Here is a 25,170-nt window from a genome sequence, read left to right on the forward strand (position 1 = left end):
AATGACACAGAATTATAAATACAACTAATGTCAGGCACCTTTATTTCAGTAGAAGTCATGCAAACATTATAATATGTTGCCTACAAAACCTGTTGCTCATTACATTATACTGTTGCTGAAATGCATAATAAAATCATTAATTCCAATAATTAGATTATAACTTTACCAATAAACATCAGTTGCATATTTTTTTAAAACACTGAAAGGCATTTTATAAATTGTCTTGAGAGGATTTTAGAAAGATTTTATCTAGGAACTTTATTTTATCAAGGAATATTAAAACTATATTTTCATATTTATCATTCAAAGACATGTTACCAATAAATGCCTCTAGTAATCTCAAGACAACCAGAACTAATATAATAAGCTGATAAAAGTGTAGCCTAAAGCAAAGAATACTGTACTTACTCTCTGGAGGCTTTGTGAAGGCTAATGACTCTTTGAGTCAAAGGTTCATTAAAATTATTTTGAGTGTAGAAAATAGCTGAAAAATACCATTAGTGTATGGCTTAGGGACTTTGTGAGACACGGGGGCTATAAGTTGAACAGTCAAGGTCTATACTTTTTATAGATCTTGCAGACCTTAAGGACTAAGACCAACCTTCCTAAATGTGCTCCATTGAGTATAACTGCTTCTAGGGATATGTTTTTTTTCTCTATGTTTTTCTCATCAGTTTTGAATTGTGTAGCCTCAATACAGATGACAAAAAATTATACTTTATCAGTAATGCTAGGAATATTCCCTAGTAATAATGCATTAATGAATAAATGAATATTTGTAGAAATCATGTCAACTTCTATGGACTCAAATTTTTTTCAGTGTTATCATTTTCAATTTTTCCTTACAGTTTTTAATATAAAAGTAATTGTTGAGACATTATTGAAAGAGAAGACTTTATATTTGGTATAAGGCAAGGATGTGCTACATTCCAGGAGGTACATGAGTAAATTATGTTCCATTATTTGGTGCTCTGGCATTTAAAATGCTTAATTAGTTTTACAGAAAAAGACAAATTAATGATGGTTCATGACACAATGCTTTTAAGAAGGCCCCATTTAAAATAAAATTGACTATTATAAATCATGTTCAGCTGAATATACACCTCATGCAATGATTCATACATGAGAGGAGAATTTAAGAATAAATTAAAACATGTAGAAATTAATTAGGAATCTACAAAATGAAAATCTAGAGTAGTCAAAAATAGTAGAAATATTGTGAGAATATTTGAAAGTTACAGTTACCTAGTCTATCCAGGTTTTATGTAGTTGATCCTGATACTGATGACAGTGACTATAATGTTAAAATAAAATGCTGGATAGCTGTGTACACTTCCTTTTGTTGATTACATAGTAATACAGCTTATATTTTCTTCTTTTTAAAATTTATTCTTAGTATTATATTAGTACTAGTGTGTGTGTGTGTGTGTGTGTGTGTGTGTGTGTGTGTTCATATGGACATGCTGTGACACACATGTAGGGATTAGAAGACAACTTGTGGAATAGGTTCTCTCCTTCCATCGTGAAGGTACCAGGGTTGGAACTCTGTTACTCAGGCTTGTCAGCAAGTATCTTTACTTGCCAAACCTTGCCACTGACTCCTGTGTTTGGAGCTGGCAACATTATGTTTCAAATGTGTTGCTATACTTGCTTCATGTTACAGATTTGTTCCTCTGTGCACATGATTTCTTTAATCAGGGGCTTTGTTTTACCATCATGGTGCTGATTCATATGCACTATAAACCTCTTCTTCTTTCAGTAACCAGGGAGCATGTTCAATTCTGAGAAGCATGGTAAAAAAGCACTGCAGACTAGAGTTAGAGCATGCTTAGCAGGGTAGTGAGTTCTAATCCAGATTTCTTATGAAATCAATCACATATTAGTTTGCCATTTACTTTTTCTAGCCATATATTGGTGTTCAAATGAAGTTGTGGGATCATAACCTTGTAAAATATTCTAGAATTATGGTGATAAAACACTTTCCAGTATTTAGATTAAAAATTAGGTGTGGAACTTTCTTTCTGTAATCTTAGTAAGAATACCACCAGTTTTAATCCTTATTTTTTAACCATTTAATTGGCTACGAGGTATTTACAAAGTGTTGCAGGTGCTGGCAGACACTACTACTGTACTTCTTCTACACCCTTTTAAAAATGGGGCAATAATTTTCTTCAGTTAACTGAATCTTATCCAAGTCAGCATACATTGCATTTACCAGTCTCTATAGGAGTTGTTTGGATGTATGTCACCCTAAGATTATAAAATAGGAAAGAGTCTTTAAACCTATCTTCCTTCCTGCTGATCATAATAAAGATGGGAATATAGATGTCCTTCTTGATGTAATTTGCCACAGGTATAAAAATAATGCAAGAGAAAAGGAGACTGCAGTGAAATCACATTTGAAACTAGAGCTAAATGAAAAGAAGTTCAGATACTTTCATGTGAAAGAGATAAAAATGCATCTTTGGAAGGATATAAAAACTATGTTATTCTCTCTCTCTCTCTCTCTCTCTCTCTCTATCTATCTATATATATATATATATATTGGATATGAATATATATATATATTATATATAATAAATATATATATATGTAATATATATTTATATATATATATATTGGATATGAATTACTCATGTTACACAAACCATGAAGGTCAAAAAGGGATTTGAACCCAGGATTTCAGCTCTTCTGAAGGGTAAAGGTTTAACACTCTCTATGTCTACAGTCCATTTATAGGCCAAAAAAAAATAGTGATGGGGAGAGTCACTCTCTGATCTGATTCCCAAGCAGAGCTGTGGTGCAAAAGACCATGGTTTATCAAGCAAAGTGCTGTAAGTGGCATTTAACTAAAAGCAGAATCAAGGCAAACACTGGATTACTGTCCTGTCCTTCAGTTTCCTTGCTTAGAGAAAAACAAAATACATCTTTCTTCCATCTCAGGCTACCATATAGTTAGAAGTTTGACTGCTGACAGTGATCTCTATATTTCATGATATAACAATACTACAGAGAAGAAGAGACAGGGAAACTTTGAGGGCTACTTTTATACACACTAGTAATGTCAACATTGAGACATGTCAAAGCTATACATCACATCTCTTTTGCTGATGTGCATTGCTGAGAATGGTAACACATGTATTCATCTACCAACAATGTTCTGTTGGATCCTGCTTGTACCAGCTGGTTTAGTAGGTCTTAGGTTAAATAGAATTGTTATTGAACACAGGTAAGTGAGCACCTGAGTTAAACTGTATAAATGGAATATTAATATCTACTCTGAAGTAATCTTAACACTTACTATAATATAAGTTCTTCAGGTTATTTACATAGCACCTATCCAAAACAAGTACTCTGTTGTGTAATGGTGTGACAGTGGACACTTATTTTTTAAGAAACCACACACTTAAAATCCAATTGGTAGCATGAAATTTCCATCATGAGATATTTACACTATGGGAGTTAAAGAATCAAACCAGTGAATTCCCCATTTTCCACTCTAGCAAGAGATTCTTGAGGCATCTCAATATCTTTTGCTTCAGACCACTTTGCAAGAATGCAAGTCAAGTAGTTTAAGGGGAAAAGACAGGGTCTCTGTGAACATGAGAGGACTATCTCTTATATTCTTTAAGGTTTAAAGACTCCAATATGACTTGTACAAAACATAAATTATGTTAGATTTGAAGTTAATATTAACCAGTCAGTGTAACAGGAGTCTACTTACTATGTTCTTACATCAAAGAAGTATGAACAACTGTTCTGATACTGACTATTAAATATGACTCAGATTTATTTAAAGAACACAAAAGAGACTATAATGCTATGTAGTATAAAATACAAATCTAAACAGAACGGTCTTTGCTAAGATATCCATGGTATCATAACTGTTCCCAAGATGAGAGTTACTGGGTACTAGCTTATCAACTAACTCATTATTTTTCAGTGCGTTTATATTTTCTCCTACTACTTTTTTCTGATAGATCTGTCACACTCATTCAGGTCAATAGCTAAAACTTCCAAACATAGGACTGTATTGAGTACAGAAGGTTTTGACACACTGTAAAATTCTAGATCCACTGTGCTCACGTGGAATGTGTTGTGTGTGCATGAATATGCACAGATTTCATCACAAACTCAATAGGGTCTCTGACCCCAAATCTTTAATTATGGTTTTTTGAAAATTGGAATTATGTTTGCCCATGGCTAATGCTTCAGGATGCCTTCCTATTCTGTGATACTTCAAAGTTTATTAATATAAGATGAATAATTCATTTGCAAGTTCTTTCATACACTAGAGCAATAAGTCACAAGAGATGTGGTAGAAAACTTGCCGGAGATAAAATGTCTTAGACTTTCACATTTTTAAACTTTAAAAAGAATTATTTTAGTTTTGAGATGATAATATAATTACATCAATTCTCCCTTCTGTTTCCTCCTTCCAAACCCTCTTATGTATTCCACTTGATCTCTTTCAAATTCATGACTTCTTTTAATAATCATTTGGGGATGAATATTTTTGGAGACAGTAATTTAGCCTTAAGCTTATATTTTTATGTTAATAAGTCTCCATTGACTTATAGCTATCAATTCAGAATTTTTACCAATAATTTTATGGCGCACATATTCTACATCTTTAAATCTTTACATATAGTTGTTGAATAACACACACACACACATACACACACACATACGCACACACATACACACTGTTCATGGATTTTTTTCTTTCTAAAATGTAGATGCCAAGGAACACAAAGGTTTGAAACAATCTTAGAGGGTATCCCAATATACATAAAATCTTCAAAGAAATCATAATACGTGGTATATATTGGATACTATGTGAAACACTACTTGTGGAGTTTGACAATCCAATATTAGGTCTTGCCCTGTTCAGACTCATGAATTTCCATTATGTTGAGATTGGAAGCAAAATGTACAATAGAACAAAAGATGAGAAAAAAAAGTGACAGTATCTGTGAATTTGAAAGAGTATTAAAGTATTCTAATTTTGTCTCTTACCACACTAGTTTTTAATAATAGGGTATTTTTATTTATACATTCAAATAGCTATCAATATTTTAGGACATAAATTTTCAGTTATTTAAGAACATTTTGGAAAATTATTATATCATTACTAGTTCCATGAACTAAGAAAGTTTGGAGCCTGGAATTGAGTAAGATGTTTTGTTTTGTATTTTGCTTGGATGCTGTTCTGGATATGTAGTGCTTTCTTACACCAGTTACACATACCACTACAAGGTTTTGTTATCAGGTGAAAACCTGATATACTACTAACAGATGTGATGAACTATGTTGAATTACTCTGATAATTTATATAGAACATAATATATCAACTTGAATGCTATAAAATTATAACATACGTATATATACATATGTATATATATTAATACATATATAATATATTTATTTATGAGGGAGAGCATTTGTATGCTCTATTACATTTGTGTGGGTTAGAGTACAACTTGTTAGTATACATATCTTTATTCAGAATTGAATTTAGGGTTCTCACTGAGCTAAAATATTTAAAAAAAATACTTCATCATATAAAAAGTAAAATGCAAAATATTCCATGTATCACTTTATTTTTTATGACAACTATGTCTGAAAAAAGACAGAGTTTTCTTAAAATCAAATCTATAATTGTTAGTTTATAAATAATGATATAAACTAAAGTGAAGCTTTCTTTTAGTATACTACAAAAATGAATAAACCTTCCATGCATAGCACACTGTATAGTCTCATAAGTAGTAGACGTCATAAGTTATATCCTGCTGTGAAGGTTGAGAGTACGAATCCCTGTAGGAAGGCCTGGTACTTAGGGTGTTAGAGTTGGAAGGAGCTGTGGACATTTAATAGCTGGAAGTCAGGGTGAAGCACTTAACTATGTCTTAGCATACTTGTAAAGTGACTGCAGAACAGTCTAGAGGGGATGGAGCACAGCAGAAAAATCGGGTCTTCTAAACACAACAGGATCAATGCACATGTGAAATCACTGAGACTGATGCAGTTTGTACAGAGTCTGCACAGGTCTGCACCAAATATGGCCCTAGCCATGAAAACACATACGTGGACACATGTTCCCATTTCTAATCCATAAATCTTTTCTGATTAATGACCTCTTGTAAAAGAAAATTTATTTATTTTTTCTACAGGAGTCTTACGGTGGAAACAAACAACCTTTAAGGGTCCATTCCGTACCCATCAGTATATGTCCAACTTAAAATGAACTAAGCAGTATCTTTAGAGGTTTCTTTTCACATAATGTCCTGTAAGGGATATCTTTCATATTTAAAATTTTATTTTTGATTTGTTATATTTGCTCATATATGCATTTCTCTCTCCTTGTACTCTACAGGGTTTTTTTTGCTGCATGTATTATGAGTTTCAGTTTTCTGTGCAAATGAGTGGGCCTCTGCATCTATATCTGTTTCTAGCCCCTTTTTTGTGTCCTTTACTCCTGTTTGTTTTGTCCTATACTAGTGTGTCAGGTTTTGCTTTGTTTTCATTTATTATTATTCCTTAGAAGACTGTTTGTTTTTTAATGAAAAGAAAAAAATGGGGCAGAAGGATGTGGAGAGGAACTGGAAAGAGCAGACGATGGGGAAACCATAATCAAGATATAATGTGAGAGAAGAGAAGCCATTTTCAATAAAAGGAAAAGATTAACAATTAAAGATATACATATAATATCTACTATAATTACATATAATATTTGATAAATGAATTTGATTTAACAATAGCTCCTTTCTATAAAGAAGGCAGAAAAAGGGGTGTGAGCAGTTATGTAATTAACGGCAAAGCAATAGTACAGTATGAATTCCGTTCTCCATCCCAATCTTAACTCCTCATGTGTACCTCATAGTCCAAGTCAAGGTAGTCAAACTCTCCATTGGTGCGGAAATGCTGCATGCTCCTGTCCAGGGTCAGGTTAATGCTGCGTCCCTGGCGCTCAATGAGGACAGAGTGCCAGTGGTGGTCGTCCAGTAGGCTCCCAGATGTCACAGATGTGTGCCCATAGATGGGTCCTAGCTGGTTGCTTCCTGAGTAGTGGGAACAAAACAGAAATAAGATGTTGACTACACGGCCCACTGTGCCTGGGAGCAGATCTTCTCCTATATATAAATGCATATAAAAGTGAAAAGTTGTCTATTGAAGTTAGTGTAGGACCATCAGGATTTTTACAGTGGGTATAAATAAAAGCTGTTAACAGTGAGGAGAAGGTGTTCTCTTAAAATGCAAATGCAAACATTTTTGGACAGTGTTGTAAATTTTATTAAATTTTGGTGGGTGTGTGGGTGGTAATCAGGTCATTGTCACATGGGCTCAGGTACCTGAAGGCCTGAGATCTGACAGTGCCACCATTAGTTTGCTGTTTAGATGGGGACAAACTGGTCAGTGCTCTGAGTCTGGCTGTTGACATGTGGAAAATAATTCTTGTTTTCTCATGCATGGTGATAAAATCAAAAGTGTCTGGGTGATAATGAAGTGTGTGTGTATGCATGTGTGTGCATTCACATGTATGTGTATGTAGATATGTATGTTTGTGTGTGTAGGCATGCATGTATGGTTATATGTATTTGCATATATGCATGTGTCTGTGTAATAACGTGTGTGTTTGTGAAGGTGTGTAAGTATGTATGTGCATGTGAATATTTGTGTGTGTATGTAGGTGTGCATGAATGGTTATATGTGTATTTTCATGTGTGCATATGTTTGTGTAATTCCATGTATGTTTTTGTATGTAAGTATGTATGTGTACCTCCATGTGTGCATGCATGCATGAATGTGCTCATCTCTATTGTGAGAGACCAGAATGATAAGAGAAGAAATAAAAGAAAAGTCTAAGGAGAAGACTGTCCTGAGTTTAATTGCTTGAAACACATACACACACACACAGAGTCTGAGTAGCAGGGCAGTCACCTGCTAATTATGGATGGCACTAAAGAGGGGCAGTAGGTACTCAAGTAGATATATTTCTACTGCTGTCATAAATCTCAGTCCACCGATAAAACTTTGGAAGTGAACTACTTTTCAGTGAAATGGTAATTAACTCTTTTTTTGTGAGATCTTAGAATAAGTGACATGTTCCACAAACATAATGTCATATCTCTATAAACCACACTTGATTTGCAAAAGTTACTCTACATGTTTTACTTGAGAAAAGTAAAATGAAAACAGCTCTGAAAACAAAAAGTATCTTGGGTTGGAAATACGGCTTAGTGGATAAAGTGGATACTTGTTGTCCTGCTGATATTCTTAGTTGTATTCCCAGAACACATCTTGTAGTGGAAAAGATTAGACTCCTGCAGGCTGTCTGTCCTTTGACCTTCACACACAAATAAATTGTGACATGCATATGCTCCTCTACATGTATTCATACAAAATATATGTAAGAAAATAAAAATTTAAGAATATCATTTTTAAACACAAGGTATGTATTTACACACAAATTCACACAGACAGGTATTTTATAAATTCTTTTATTTGGGTTTTGATTCCAATTCTACAATTTTCCCTTCCATTCTACAGGGTCATGTACTAAATATAGTTTCATGCCCTCCCTTGAGTCTCAAAACAAATGCCTGTTTATGATTACAGCTGAAGAATATCATGGAGAATAAATAAGCAAAATGAAATGCAAATTGTATCCTCCACTAAAAATAATTTAACCTATTTTCATCCAGATATTTTCCATATACAAGTATTTAATTATGTATATATGCTACATACATATTCAGGTATATATATTTAATGTGAAACCTTTGATATAATAGTTAATATTCTTGAGGAGGCTGAATATTCTATTTGCTTCTTACTGGGCTACAATGGAGCTGCTTCACTGGATAAAAGAGCACGTAATTTGCAGCTCTTTCTAAAATCAAGATAGCAGTATCCCTCACCTGAGTCTGAATAATACACACCTTCCTGGACTTCCCATCTTTTCCAGTGAGAAGATTATTTAGTCTTTTGACCAACATCCATGGATGGATATACGTGAGTTGGAGAACTCCATAGAGCAGTATTTCTCAACCTTCCTAATGCTGCTACCATTTAGTAGCGATCCTCATGTTGTGGTGACTCCCAACAATAAGATTATCTTGTTACTTTATAACTGTAATTTTGCTATTGTTATGATTTGTAATATAAATACCCGTGTTTACTGACTATTTTAGGTGACCCCTATAAAAGTGTCATTCAACACCCAAAGGGTTCTGGACCCTCAGCTTGAGAACTGCTGATATTGAGATTAAAATAACATAGTATCCTGAGATGTACAATTGGTATTGGCACTTTTATCATAGTTAATCTCATGGACTTTGACTACCAGCATTTAGGCCCTATTTAACGTCTATTCTAGGACATTATAAAACAGACGTGAATTATATTCATCTGCCATCACTAGGATGGTAGGGAAATTTTCTTCCAATTTCAGTGTTGAGAATAGTTTCTTTTTCATTGGTGTTGCTGACTGCTATTTCAAATCTTCTATCTATGCTGGAGGAGTTACTTCACATTGATTTATTTGAGGGTTTGGTGTTCATTCTTCAATGGATTTTATGCATTTCTCATATGTTTCGCTCTAGTGCTGAAGGGTAACTCCATGGTCATCTTGATCAGACATCTATTCTTATATAAGGACTCATTTAGTGACACATTGATCAGTCTCCTGACAGGAAGCTAAGTTCACTGGCTGACTTCATTCACCACAGCACCAAAGTTACTTGCCTTTTTAATTTGTCCCAACGTCAAATAGACTACAGTAAACATGCCCCAAGACATTTTGTTTGTTTGTTATTTTACAAAACTGCTAATCCCCCCACTGTCCTGGATCAATTCTCTAATATTTTCTATTTATGTTTCTCTGTGCACATAGATCTGGCAATACAGCACACTTCTGGTGGCCATGCTCATCTTCCAGTGTCATGAGAGGCAGGGCTCAGTGTTCACTAGGATGGTAAGGCCGTGAGTTCTGGCTCCTCATCACTCAAAGTGGCATGATGGCAGGTTATATTTTTATATACTCTAAATATATTTTAATAACATACATTTAGTGAACATGATCAGGTACTGGGAGTGTAGAAGTAGAGTGAAGCCCAGAGGGACAGCAGAAAGAATGAAAACAGGCAACCTTGGGAGGTAGGAGTTAGGGGGACCTTATAGAATGTACCAGACACTTGGGAGGTGAGAAAAATTCAGGACTCAGAGGGAGGGACTTTAGATAAAATGCCCAATAGTGGGCAGAGGGAACTTGTAGAGTCCACCTCCAAAAGAAAGACAGTGCATAAAATGGAGGGATGGGGTAGCCATCTCACAGTAAAAATTCTGACCTAGAATTGTCCCTGTCTAAAAGAACTCCAGGGACAAAAATGGGGAAGAGGCTGAGGGAAAGGAGGTCTAGTAACCAGTCCAACTTGGTGTCCAGCTTAAGGGTAGGCTTCAAGGCCTGACACTATTAATGATTATTAATGATACTATGGTGTGCTTACAGACAGCAGCCTAGCATTACTGCCCTCTGAGGGGCCCAACAAGCTGCTGAGTCAGATGCAGATACATAAAACCAATCAATTGACAGAAGCTGGGGACCCCTTTGATTGAATTAAGGAAAGGCTGGAAGAAGCTGAAGAGGAGGGTAACCCAATAGAAAGACCAGCAGTCTCAACTAATCTGGACCCCCGAGATCTCTCAGACACTGAGCCACCAGCCAGGCAGCATACACTAGCTGATATGAGGCCCCTAACATATATACAGTAGAGGACAGCCTGGTCTGGCCTTAGTGAGAGAAGATACACCTAACCCTCAAGAGACTTGAGGCTCCAGGGACTAGGGATGCCTGTTGGGATTAGAGTGGGGTTAGGGAGGAGGAACGAATAAGGAATTGTCAGAGGTGGGGCCTTGAGAGGGATAATGACTAGACTGTAAATAAAGATTAAAGAATAAGAATAAGAAAAATATATAAACTACTTGAAATGTCTGAAGCTATGTTGTAAGATAATTTTACCCTAAATATCATTATTAGCAGAATAGTAAAAATGATCATTTGTCACTTACACATAAACCTTGAAAAGACATACTTACTAATTTTACAAAAGATATTATTTTCCATTTTATTGTTTGTTATTCATATAACTGATGTGATAGAGAATTTTGTATTTGTATCTTTAGTGTTTAATTTTTCTATTCTGTGTTGTCTTTTATATCCAATGTATACATTTTCATTTTGCAGCATGAAACTATTATGGAGTGGTGTGATTGATTTTTCATGAATAGCATTCAAATTGCATATATAACATTTACATATTCCTCAGTTTCACATTCACTTTATTTTAATGTGAAAAACAGTATTTTTATATAAGTATGTGATTCACATTTTCACCATTTTGTCTTTTGAATGTGGATGTGATATAGTCAAAGGTATATGTGTATGGCAGTGTCTCATTGCATACAAATACCGTAATTAAATTTATGTTTTCAGACTTAACAAATAAGTTAACACTGAAGACTCAAGATATTCTCAGGATTGTCCAGAGCCTCAAGGTAATCTAGGACAGAGAAGCCAATTGCTAAAGATCTTTTTTGAGTGTCTCAATCTTCAAATTTTTTGTCTTTCTCTGGTGATGCATTTTACAAGTGTGTTTTAGTTATTGTCTTATGCAATCTAGAATTCTGATTCCATTGCTGAGTACATTTTCTTTAGCAATTATTGACTCTCAGATACGTTTAGTAGTTTAGTTAAGTTCATGTATTTATTACTACATCTTTTACCCTTCACTTATAAAATGAGTCAATAAGAATGTTCTCTTAAGCTATGCTTTGTGCTTCCCATAATTATAGTTAACTCAGTCATTCTGGATTTCTGACGGGGTTGAAAACTTATAGCCTCATAGCCAATCCTGGCTATTTACCTTGAGAGAAAAGATTTGAGTGGATGGTCGTCAGCTAACATTCATCTTAAAGCCAAGGAAAAATCCAGGTTCAGAACTAACTGTTTTAGTTAGGATAGATGACAGAGGTTCTGGTTAGTCAACAAAATGATGGACTGGGTATTAGGACTATCTTTTACCTCACTGTTACAAATTGGCATAATTATGCTTTAATTGTATTTTGAGAGAAAAGTTTCATTTTAACAGGAAGGGTGATATGTAGGAGGAACTAAGGTGGGAGGAGTACAGAGAGGAAGAGAAGGAGTAAGAAGAGGAGGAGAAGAAGGAGAGGAGAAGCTAGGTGATGAGAGAGAGAAAGAGGGGGGAGACAGGGAGGCAGATGTTCATGTATCTCCACCAGTGAAAGATATTTGATATATCTAGGTTGGGTAGTGGGTTACACCTCTGATTGAGCAATACCAAACTTATAAAGCCTTTGATTAACATTTTTTTAAAAAATGTATAAGTGCAAAAAGGAAAAGGGGGCATGGGATAGGGATTTTCCGGGGGGGAGGGAGGTTAGGGGAATGGGGAAAGAGGATGGCATCTGAAGTGTAAATAAAATATCCAATAAAAAAATGAATAGAAAGACTGACTCAGCTGAAACTAGTTTGGAGAACTGGTATTAGATACATGAGCAACAAGGAAAAATTTTGTCTCTCAAATGATATTTAAGAATAATCCTCCATGGATGGCCCTGTCAGGCATAAGTGGGAGAGGAGATCTTTGGTCATATGAAGGCTGAACATTGAATGGGGGTGGGGGGTAATTCGAGGGTGGAAAGGTGGGAGTGTGGGGTAGGTGGGGGCACACCCTCATAGAAGCAGGAGGGGGATGGAATAAGGGGTTCCTGGGTGGTGGGGGGAATGGGGTAAGGGGATAAAATCTGAAATGTAAATATAATATCCAATAAAAAAATATGAAAAAAGAATGTTCTCTTAATTCCAGATATAAACATCCTTTGTTTACATAATAATCGGGCTAATGTTCTGTCTTGTTATTAATCTCTGTAGTTACTTCTGCCCTCTTTTTATTTTATTTTTTATTGGATATTTTCTTTATTTACATTTCATATGTTAACACCCTTCTTATTACCCCCCAAGCCCCTATACCATACCCCCTCCACTGCTTCTATGAGAGTGTTCTCCTACCTAACCACCCACTCCTGTCTCCCTGCCCTCAAATTCCCCTACACTGGGGCATCAAGCCTTCACAGGACCAAGGACCTCTCCTCCCATTGATGCCCAACAAGGCCATTCTCTGCTACATATGCGGCTGGTGCCATGGGTCCCTCCATGGGTACTCTTTGGTTGGTGGTTTAGTTCCTGGGAGCTCTGGTCAGTTGATATTATTGTTCTTCCTATGGGGTTGCAAACCCCTTCAGCTCCTTCAGTCCTTTCTCTAACTCCTCTATTGGGGACCCCATGCTCAGTCCAATGGTTGGCTGAGAGCATCCCCTCTGTATTTGTCAGGCTCTGGCAGAGCCTTTCAGGAGACAGCTATATCAGATTCCTGTCAGCATGTATATCTTGGTATCTACGATAGTGTCTGGGCTTGGTGACAGTTTATGGGATAGATCCTCCGGTGGGGCAGTCTCTGCTCCACACTTAGTCTATGTATTTGATCCCATGAGTATTGTTTCACTTTCTAAGAAGGACTGAAGCACCCACACGTTGTTCTTCCTTCTTCTTGAGCTTCATGTGGTCTGTGAATTGTATCTTTGACAAGGTAGCTAAAACCATCCAGTAGATAAAAGACAGTATTTTCAACAAATGGGGCTGGTTCAACTGGAAGGCAGCATGTAGAAGAATGCAATATAACCCATTCTTATCTCCTTGTGCAAAGCTCAAGTCCAAGTGGATCAAGGACCTCCATATAAAACCAGATACACTGAACTAATTGAAGAGAAAGTGGGGAAGAGCCTCAATCACATGAGCATAGGGGAAAATTTCTTGAACAGAACACTAATGGCTTATGCTCTGAGATAAAGAATCAATAAATGGAACCTCATAAAATTGCAAAGCTTCTGTAAAGCAAAGGACACTGTCAATAGGACAAAACAGCAACCAATAGATTGGGAAAAGATTTTTACCTATCCTACAGCTGATAGAGGGCTAATCCAATATATACAAAGAACTTAAGAAGTTTGACTCCAGAGAATCAAATAACCCTATTAAAAAAATTGGGTACAGAACTAAACAAAGACTTCTCAACTGAGGAATACTGAATGGCCTAGAAGCACCTAAAGAAATATTTAGCACCCTTGTCACCAGGGAAATGCAAATCAAAACAACCCCAAGATTCCACCTCACACCAGTCAGAATGGCTAAGATCAAAAACTCAGGTGACAGCAGATGCTGGTGAGAATGTGAAGAATGAGAAACACTCCACTATTGTTGGTGGGATTGTAAGCTGCTACAATCACTATGGAAATCATTCTGACCGTTCCTCAAAAAATTGGACATAGTATTACCTGAGGACCCAGCTATACCACTCCTTGGTATATACCCAAAAGATTCTCCAACATATAACAAGGACACATGCTCCACTATGTTCATAGCAGCCTTATATATAATACCCAGAAGCTGGAAAGAACCAAGATGTCCTTCAACAGAAAAAAATCGATACAGAAAATGTAGTACATTTACATAATGGAGTATTACTCAGCTATTAAAAATAAAGAATTCATCAAATTCTTAGACAAATGGGTAGAGCTAGAAAATATCATCCTGAATGAGGTAACCCCATCACAAAAGAACATGCATATTAGCCCAAATGTTCAGAATACCCTGTTTTTATTTTTTATTTCTGAAAATGGCACTTAAATGTCATTTAGTGACCAAGCCGAAATCCCAAGAACCTTGCTTTGTGTCTATTCTCTTCTAATGCTTCATACACAGTTCATCACAGGTCATTCTAGGTTTACCGCTAACATATTTCTCAGAGGCATTGCTTCTTTTTTTTTAATCTCCCCTGACATTTTTCAACAATGTCATTCCATCCCTGGCCACAAATATATCTTGCTGGACTCACATGCTGGTCTAGGCAGTACTTTTCATGAGAGTCTCAGTGAGCATACCTGGTGAGCATCCATTAGCTCCTCATTCTTAGTATGCAGGGCATGCAGTATCCTGCAGAATCTGAACATCTCCTGGAATTCCTCTTGCGTTTTCAGCAGTTAACTGCATGTATCCACCACACTTGGCTTTTTTCCTCATAGACATTCAAGGTCTTTATCTGCAATGGTCTCTCTCTATACTGTCTTGTCTCTTTTGATGCCCTATTTTTTTTTTCAAAAGTTAAGTCTTATCCTGGACGTTGTGCTTTTTCCTAAGAAAAGGTTTTCATTCATTGTACATCCTGATACTGGTCGTATTGCTTCTTAAGGTGGCATTTTAATCTAACCACAGTATAATAGCTACTTATTAAACTGACTTCCTAAGACTTATATTTTGTAGTTATATTTTTATTTCACTGGGGCAGTTCACAAACTTTTTAAAAATATGGGTTATTAAATTTATTTACATTTCAAATGTTGTTCCTCTTCTCAGTCTCCCCTCCTCAAACTCTCACTCTATCTTCCCTCCCCTTTGACTCTATGAGGGTGTTTCTCTACCCATCCACCCATTGCTGCCTCACTTTTCTAGCATTCGCTTATGCTGGTGCATCAAGGATCCCACAGAACTAACGGTCTCCCCTTCCATTGATACCAGATAAGGCAATCCTCAAACTTAATGAGACCATGTTTCTCTGTTCTCCTATGTATCCTACTAGCTACCATAACATCATACATATTATCAGTGTCGCAACAAACTTTTTATTGAATCAATAGTTTTATGGGTTGAATATAAAGTGTTTCCCAAAGAAACAATGGTTAAAGCCTTGACCAAGCTGGTGAGGTTTAGAAAAATTATTAGATGGTGATTGTTTCAACTCCATAGATGGTTTAGTCAGTCCACTGATAAAATAGTGATTTGCTAGTGCTAGTGACATATGACAGGCACTAGAGGTTTGATCTTGGTTGAAAAAAAAAAAGAAGGTCACAGTAAATGGTTTGCTGATGTGTCTACCTTGTTTCTATCTTCTTCCATTTTTTTCTATTTCTGGCTACCCATGAGCATATTTGTTCTGTCATGCCCTCCCTGGATGGTGTTCAACTTTAACACAATCCAGTGACTACAGACTGAGAATTATTCAACATGAAGCAATATCAGCTTTTCTCTGTTAAGAAGGTTTTCAGGTATATTGCCACAGTGATTTAAAAAAAAAAAAAAAAGGTGACTAAGAGAAATAGATGTATAAATAGATAATCTGCCACCATAGATGAAAAAAGAATTGGCAGTACAAAATGAAATGTTGGAATTCTTGTTTTAAAGGGTCATGTAACATTGAAAATGCTTTCAATTTATTTATTTGTTCATGTTATGTGTTCGAATGCTTTACCTGCATATATGTAAGTGTACCATGTACATATCTGGTGGTCATGAAGATCAGAAATTAGATCCCATGGAACTTCAATTCCAGGGTTGATACTTGTGAGCTATCGTGTAGTGTTGGGAATTGAACCTGAGCCATCTCTCCTGCCGCTTCTTTATAAATATTTTAAGGATAATAAAAATAATAGAGAATCACAACAAACCTAGATTTAAACTGAGGACCAGCTTGGCTTTTTTCAGTTCCAAAGTAATGTAATCCCCTTGCTGTCCTTCACCATGCAAAAGTACTCCTTCACTTTCAGAGGTCTTAAATTTCAAAGCAATAACATCTTTGAGTGTTTTCATCTTCTTGTTTCTGAATCGATATGGTAACACAACATGGCCATCAAAGTTGATAACGTCAGCCCCTGAGAGGAGAGAGAAACACTGTATTAGTCTTTTTGCTTTTGATGATCATACCCTTTCCACTGATGACTACTTAGGATAATGGGAGTTGAAAGAGTATTTTCCTGAAAAGTATAGATCCCACTGCTTTTTGTTTCTTTTAATTTACCAAATGAATATACCAGAGTACATAAAATGATACATATGATAATATCTATCAATACACAATTTTACTTTGATTACTATATTAACATACAAATTCAGTTAATATGAATATGATTGAAATATCAACATTTAAATGCATAGTTTATCGTAAAGGAGTAAAAGACAATTAACTCTTTGAGAGTTTCATATGATGTTTCTTGTAATGTTCACCCTAACTCCAGATTCTTTCCAGGTCCACCCCCCATTCCCTACCCATACAATTTTGTGTCTCTATTTTTTCTAAGACCAATTTGTATTGCCTGAATATTCCTGGATATGTCATCTTCCACTGATAAGCTGTCAATTTACCAGAGGCTACATGCTTATAAAAAACTGTCTCTCCATTTCCCAGCAGCTAATCACTGCCAATGGTGGGTGGGGTTGTTTGCCAAGCTTCCCTCTCTATGCTGGGATTTGGTCTGGCTTTCACAAGTTTTTCAATGATGTTCCAACTGCTAGGAATCAAATAACTGCATCTTTACTGTGTCCATAAGACACTACAACCTTGTAGTCACTCCTGTCCCCCCACCTCTGGTTCTTATATTCTTTCTGAAAAATGTGTAGCTCTAAGAGATTATGAGGTTTAATGTTTCTTCCTTACAAAAGATAATTCCTTGCGCACACGCGCGCGCGCGCACACACACACACACACACACACACACCATTGGCATCACTTTCTACATATAAGTACACAAAAACTTGAAAAAATGAGTGGTATACTGACTTCACATAATATCCACACTTGTCTATATTTTCAATAAATTTGTTGATGGATTTGGGGTTTGTAACTAATTGAACTTTAGGTGCCTTTTCCCAACGTGTCCTCTGTTACCATGTCTGAGTTGGGCAAACAAATATCCTACGTAACTGTGGCTTGAGCAGCTCCAATTTGAATGTAAGGGATCACATTAAAGGTTTCAGAAGTGATTGTGTAGATTGTGTGTTTTATTTGCTTCATCTTTGCTACTCATTAACATAGTCATTTAGCCAGTTTTTCAGCAGTATGAGGGAGAGAGAGAGAGAGAGAGAGAGAGAGAGAGAGATTGCCCTTACCTGGGCAACAGGTTCACAGGTAATGGAATGGTTCTAATGAAAATTATTAAAATCTAGATTAAATGTTTCTTTAGCTAACAGGGGGGTATGTTGCTATTTTTGATACCCATTGTGAAGATATTTTCAAAATCCTGTGTCTGTTCCCTTTTAATTTTGAAGTTACAAAAAATTTAGTCAAACTGGATTGTTCTAGTACCTGAAAATCATAGTTCTGTACAAAGCCAGTCTTTGAGCTTATGAGAGTTCTTTGTAAAACCCTCCCGTAGGAAGATAGTGGGGAAAATAACAGAGAGTTGAAAGCTCATTGGAGAAATATTTTCTCATTTCATATTCTGGTTTCCTGGCATGTACTTAGTTCCAGCACCACAGGTAGCAGCTGTGTTTGCCTGGTAAGTAAATCCATTCCACCAGCTATGTTCCCAATGTGGTTGAAGAAGAGGTGAGGGATACCATTGACATCCAGCCCCCTTTGAATGCCACCTGTTAGGCCAAACATTTGTTTTCTACAAAGTAAACTGCAGCAACTGTTTGTAAGATTACTTAAGGCTTAAACATCTGTTTTCCATAAAGCCATCAATAGCTTTCATACTGAGGTGATGATCTCAAACCTCTGCCTTTAAATCAAAGTTTGAACGCTATGCTTTTAAAAGTTCAGAAAGGGGCTAAGAAGATGTCTTAGTAAAGTGATTGATATCCAAGCACATACAAAGTCAGCGGTGGTAAGGCAAGCTCATGATTTCAGCATAGGATGGGAGAAAGAGACAGAAGAGGCCCAAGAGCTGACTGGTGAGCCTGTAAAGTCCAGGCTCAGTGACATCCTGTCTCAAAAACATGAGGAAGAAAGTGACTTAGGAAGACACACGACTTCAGCCTCTGGCTTTCATAGGCACAAGAATACACATGCACATACATCACAACACCTAAACACATTCATATCACATGCAAATAAATTCTTAAAGGCATGTTAATTAGTTGAAAGTTCCAAGAGCCAAAGTTAATCTTGTACTTTCAGTTTTCCTATAATCAGCGCTGTTGCCCATAAAAAGGCTTTTATAATCATCAGACTCCTGTTCTCGATGACTGTGAATCACAGGGGTTTATTTTAATTCAGAGGCTGGAAGAAACAATCATTAAGTCCTGGCTTCTGCTCACACTGCAAAGCCAATTAGACTAGAGTTTAATCATCCATACTGTCATAGCTGAATTCCAGTGGCAATATCTTCATCATCCATGATGAAGGATAAAGGTGAAAAAAAAAAAAAAAAAAAACAGTACCCGATTTTCAGATCTTAGGTTGAATTTATAATCCTACAGTTGGTAGAAATTCCTTTTGGTCTTGAAAGGTGGATAAATGAAAACCACGAGGAGGGAGTTAGTTATGACCTCTGGAGAGTAATTTTGCTACGAGCTTCCTATCAGTGACAATTGAATAATAGAGCCATTGTTGTTTTATATGCCTTCTCTATATATTAATTGTGACCTATAATGCCTCTCATTCAGATCTCAGGAAGCAAATGTCCCTTCAGTCTACATAGAGGCCAGAAATCTTTGCCTTTATATGTTCATATAAATAGAATTCTCTGTGCAGGGCCTGGAACAGAATAGTGATTTGTGCAAATGTGGATGCTTTCCTGCCTAAACTTAGCACACAAAGGGGCAGTGTGACAGAGAGAATGGGTGTGATTTATTGCCTCTAGACAGTCCTATAGTATTGATAAAAATCACGAAGAAAGGTTATTTTGCATTGCCTAGCCTCATTTTACTCATGATAAGTCCGTAGTGGCGGGCTGGAAACTGATAAAATGACCTATAAGCCAGACTTTCTCCATTACAAAGTCAAATCTGATCGTCTATGAATAGCTTAAATTCTTTTGAAATATCCACACATTCTCTTGTGTTTGCCTGTAAAAGGTAGTCTGGAAATTATAACCCTCCCTGAAATTATCTGTGTAATATAATTTATACTTAAACACCTATCATACTCCTTTAAAAGAGTTTGGAATATTTTATAATAATGCATAAAACATCCACCACAGATTAGTTGTATTTCCTATGAAAAAAAACACATTAAAATTTTCTTGATGTCTAATAATATGTTGTACTTATTTTAGGACAAGCTACTTTTTTCTATGATTCTGATTACTTATCACTCCCTAAAATTAAGATTTCTCTGCAGTGATTAAATATGTGTGGTTGAACTGTTTAAGCCATTTGAACAACAATAATGACTATTGAAAAGTGAATGCCAAATCACAGTGTTTCCACAATTTTGCTTCTAACAATAACTCAGGGAGCTGGGAGTGAGCCCAACTCATCAAATCTGCATGCAGTGAAGCCGTTCTTGGTTTGTTAGTTGAGCTGCTGATTTTATATTCTCTGAATTTGTGTAAGATTTTTCTAGTATTTTTAATCATGTGAGTACTTGGTTATTATCTTCAAATACCTTCTATATATTTCTATCAAAACATGTGCATTGTTACACAATTACACACACACACACACACACACACACACACACATTAAAACTAGACTATAAATCCTGGTCAAGAGAGATCAAGTATTGTTATTGAACAATAGTTTGTTCACAGGTTAGATTTCATACATTTATCTACCAAGCTATTCATCTATCTAATCTGAAGTCTGGCACAATCTACACATTACATATAAATTACAAATACATACAAGAGCATAATTTATGTATTCAACATGAACATAAGTATAACATGGGTTGTCTCATGTACTATAGAATATATAATATTGCATATTATACATATACACTATGTGTATAATATTTAACATATAACAATATTTGTGTGTGAAAATATATATAATTATATCAAAATTTATAATAAATACATATGAAATTACTTTAAGAGTCTGAGCCGGGCAGTGGTGGCACACACTTTAATCCCAGCACTTGGGAGGCAAAGGCAGGCGGATTTCTGCGTTCAAGGCCAGCCTGATCTACAGAGTGAGTTCCAGGACAACACAGGGCCGTCTCAAAAAACCAAAACCAAACAAACAAACAAAAAAGATTCTGAATTATATTTCTTTTTAAATTATTTTTATGATTTTTATTATTTTTTTTAGGATTTCCCTAAGTAATTTCTTTTTCTTTTTTCCTAATCTGTTTTTATACCATTTTAATTATGTGCAAGTATTAAGGTCGGTTCTAGATTGAGCTGAATTACATTTCTAAGACTAAAACTTTAAAATGTACGATGACTAGCATTTCAACTTATACATGAATGTACATCTTCAATTTTTTAAAGCCAGGAGTCAATATTTATAAATGTTGATATATCTCATGAAATAACATAAAATAATTTTCATTCTTACTGCTCTGTTAGATTTATTCTTTGTGTATGTGTAGATGAAAAAGTGAATGTATTTTGTGTGTGTGTGTGCGCGCGCGTGCACACGCGCATGTGTGCATGTGTGTATGTGTTTGTTTGTGGTTTATGCGCACAGGTGTATGTAGATGTGTGTGTCTCTGTGCATGCAGAAGCCAGAGGAGCACACTCGATGCTCTGCTCTTCACGCTCAGTCTCATTCCCTTGAGACAGAATCTCTTACTAAATCAGAAGCTAAGATGGCTGCTAGCAAGCCCCAGGGATCAGATTTTTCTCACTTGTCCTCTAATAGCTTTTGGGTTAGAAAAGTCAATGCTAGTCAATGTTCAAAAAACATTTGTTCAATGGCTTGCAAGCTGTCACTTACATTTTAATAAGCTGATATCATAAAGATCCTTATTAAGTTTCACTTAAAACTTGGGCACCAAACTGGATCACATTCCTAAAATCACCTTCTCCGTTTTTGATGCCATAATTATAATTAGACATATCTCTACAACCATCAGGTGTGTTTTAATTATCAGAAAATTTCCAGCTAAATTTGTATATTTTTTAGAATCATGACTGTGGGTAGGAATTCATTTTATGATCATTATTCAACTGGGCACTAGAGTAGACAAATTCAGATGGACTCTATCTCTTGCTATTTGGATATGCTTGGATCTAATTATATTTTTCAAGAAACTGTGTTTCTGTGTTTTATTTCAGTGTGGATATGGCTTAAATCAAAATAGTTGACATGGATTATTTTAATAAATCTTTTCACTCTGGCCCAGATCTAGAATTTGGAGGGGAAGATATAATAAAAAAGATTTCTAACAGCTTTCATGAAAACTAGAATTTGAGTCTTTGTATAGCAACAACTTTCTTTTGTTGTTAAGTGTGTTCTGTCATGTCATTAAAGGGCAATAATATCAGAAGAATTGTGATTGAAATATTTCATAAAATTGTCTAATTAAAATATATTTATCTATTTACAGATAATCATGTAAATTCTTAAATTCTATTGCTGTGTTGGGACATGTACATACATGCTTACACTGTGTATTGTACATCTTCATTAGCCTATGTATGCAAGAGACTTCTTAGCCCACCAATGTCCTTCTAGCACCCTGGTCCATAACAGTCTAGTCTAGTTTAGTTTAGTTTAGTTTAGTTTAGTTTAGTTTAGTTGTTTATCTGTCCTGATTTCTTCTTCCTCCTCCTCACTTTTAGTATGTTCTATAACATTCTATACTAACTAATTTGGTAAGGCACTAGGGTAGACTTTTGATGGCTTGTCACTCAGCTCCAATTTGTTTTCTATTTCATGTTTAGCTTTAATATAAATAGCCACAACCCCACATTCTCCTTGCTATGAGCTAACCTCCCTGGTATGGTTCCCTTGACATGATGGACTAAAATCTGTAACAGTATGAAACAAAATTAATATTTTGTATATCTATCAGGTCTTACAATCATAGTAATTAAAAATTAACTAACATAGTAAATTGGTATCAGGGAATCAAATGCCATTGTTTCAACAAAATCTGATTTTTTGGATCTTTGGACTTTGAAACTGTGTGATAGCATGAATTTGAAAAAATTTAGAAATGCTAGTTAGAGACACCCAAGAATGATGAGAACAGGAGTTAGTGGATGAGTTTAGTAGGCTTTCAGAAGATATTAACGCTGATTGAAATGTGAATAGTCAAGGCCTTCTTCAAGAGGAGTCAGATGGTAATGAGATGCCTATTGGAAATTTAAATAATAGAGATTTATGTTACAACTTGCAAAGACTTGGTCTATATTTTGTTCATTTTCTGAACAGTTGAGTGTGATTAAATTAAAAAACAATGCATTAATAAATCTGATTTGATAAATTTCATGTATTTTAGCACTCAAGCTGTTGAATGGTTATTGATGGCTGATTTCAGCCATATTTACAATGTGAGTTAGGAACAAAGAAGTTGAAAGTGTTAAACACATAGTTAGTCAAGAAAGGACCTTGAGTGAGTGCTCCTGTCACTGATGTCAAGACCCATGGATTTTTCACTCTAGCCTCTGTGGCTTTTCATGTGGACTTGATACAAGTCTTTCTGTGATCCTTCAGACCTTCAATATCAGATAGGATTGCTAGGCTTCCAGATTATTATATCAAGAGGCTACCTGGATCTTCTTCTCTCAGGTGTTATACCCATCATTGGATTAGCCAACTTCCTAGTGTATAGGTCAAATTTTATATTCTGTTTCCCTAAAAAATCTTGACTGATATAATAGTTATCATCCTTCCATTCTTACTGCTTATTGGTTCACGTATGGGTCATCAGTCACTTCAGTTTCTGTTTATCTTGGGCAGATTATTTCTTCTAATATTTAGAAAGAAAATTTTGTTAAGAATAGCTTCCTTAGGTGGCAAATTTGGGCTTATTTCTTTTCTTTCAGCACTTGTAATATATCTCCCATTTTCTTTTGGTTTATAGATTTATTTTTTATGAGTGATGGTACAAATTTAATGGACCATTATTTGTGTGACTTGATATTTTTCTTTTTCTGTTTACAAGATTTTTCTCATTAGCCTGCATTTGACAGTTTCACTCCACTCTGTTTTGGTGAAGGTCTGTTTTAATTTAGGCTAAATGAGGTTCTTTCAGTTGTATCTGTACCTTCATGTTTATTTGAGGTTTGGGAAAAATTTTAAGCCCATATTTAACTTTAATAAAATAGAGTTTTTAATGTTTCCCCTTTTTATATTTAAAATTCTTACAATTTGTATATGAAAGCTTGATTATGCTTCCTATGTGTCCTCATTCTTTTAAACTTATATCTCTCTCCCATCATTCTGACTTTACTCTTTTGTTGACAATGATAATATGTTGATAACTGACTTGATCTTTAATCACTATAATTATTTTTTTTTTTTTTGTTTAATCTGATCTTCTGCAAATGTTCTTTTCTGTATCTTTCATTCTATTCAGTGGATTTTATTTCTCATATTCCTGTGTAACTTAATTTTTTTAAATGTCTATTTTTAACGATGGTTCTTAAATGCTTTAACCTCCCTTATAGCTCACCACCTACCTACGGTGGAGGGTCGGGGAAGAGGACCTGTTTAGAAAGATTCTTCGGAGCATTTCTAATCTGTGTTGTCTGGAAATTGGCAGTTCACTTCACAGGTTAGTAGTGGCAGCTTGATCTACTCACAAACACGTAATGGATACACCAGCAGTTCAGTTTGGGAGAGTCAGGGGAGCAAACAGGAATCAGAGGCAGTGCTACTACCTAGCAGAGACAGTCAGTTCGGTTCACAGGTTAGCAGTGGCAGTTTGATCCAGTCACAAACCCTTCCTGGATACATCAGCAGTTCAGTTTGGTAGAGTCAGGATAGTGAACAGGAATCAGAGGCAGAGACATCCAGGCCTCAGTCTGGGCACAAGACAGAAGAAGTGACACCCCCCCCCACACACACACACCCTGAGGGATACTAGGAAAAGTTCTCAGCTGTGCCTCTCTCAGGGAAGCAAGACATGAGACCCACAAGTATTGTACAGCTGGCCTTGTAAGTAAGCCACTGCTTGTTGAGTTCTATTTAGACTTCTCAAAGCATCACTTGTCCTCCATGGGTCTTGCCTCAGCAGGGGTGTCTATCTCAGCAGTTTGTTTTAGCTGATATCATTCTCTCAATCAGTCTCAATCCATGGAAGCCACAAGAAACTGCAACACACCACCAGAAGGGTTTTTTTTTCATCATTTCTCTCTATGGGCTCATGACAAATGTAGTTTAACTATGTAGTATAAGGTGGGCCAATATATGGGTGT

The 25,170-nt window shown here is 35.8% G+C and overlaps 1 protein-coding gene across 1 annotated transcript in view; it reads right to left on the bottom strand.

The window, feature by feature from the left end:
* The window catches only part of Cntnap2 (contactin associated protein 2), a 1,965,545-nt gene that overhangs the window by 1,140,649 nt on the left and 799,726 nt on the right, over positions 1-25,170 (bottom strand). The window contains exons 5-6 of the mRNA XM_034518882.2: positions 16,582-16,785; positions 6,877-7,061 (exon numbers count right to left, since the gene is read on the bottom strand). Coding sequence (XP_034374773.1) covers positions 6,877-7,061; positions 16,582-16,785 — 389 coding nt within the window. The remainder of the gene's footprint in view (positions 1-6,876; positions 7,062-16,581; positions 16,786-25,170) is intronic.

Source organism: Arvicanthis niloticus, chromosome 15, assembly GCF_011762505.2.
Source record: "Arvicanthis niloticus isolate mArvNil1 chromosome 15, mArvNil1.pat.X, whole genome shotgun sequence".
In the NCBI taxonomy this organism is placed as follows: Eukaryota; Metazoa; Chordata; class Mammalia; order Rodentia; family Muridae; genus Arvicanthis; species Arvicanthis niloticus.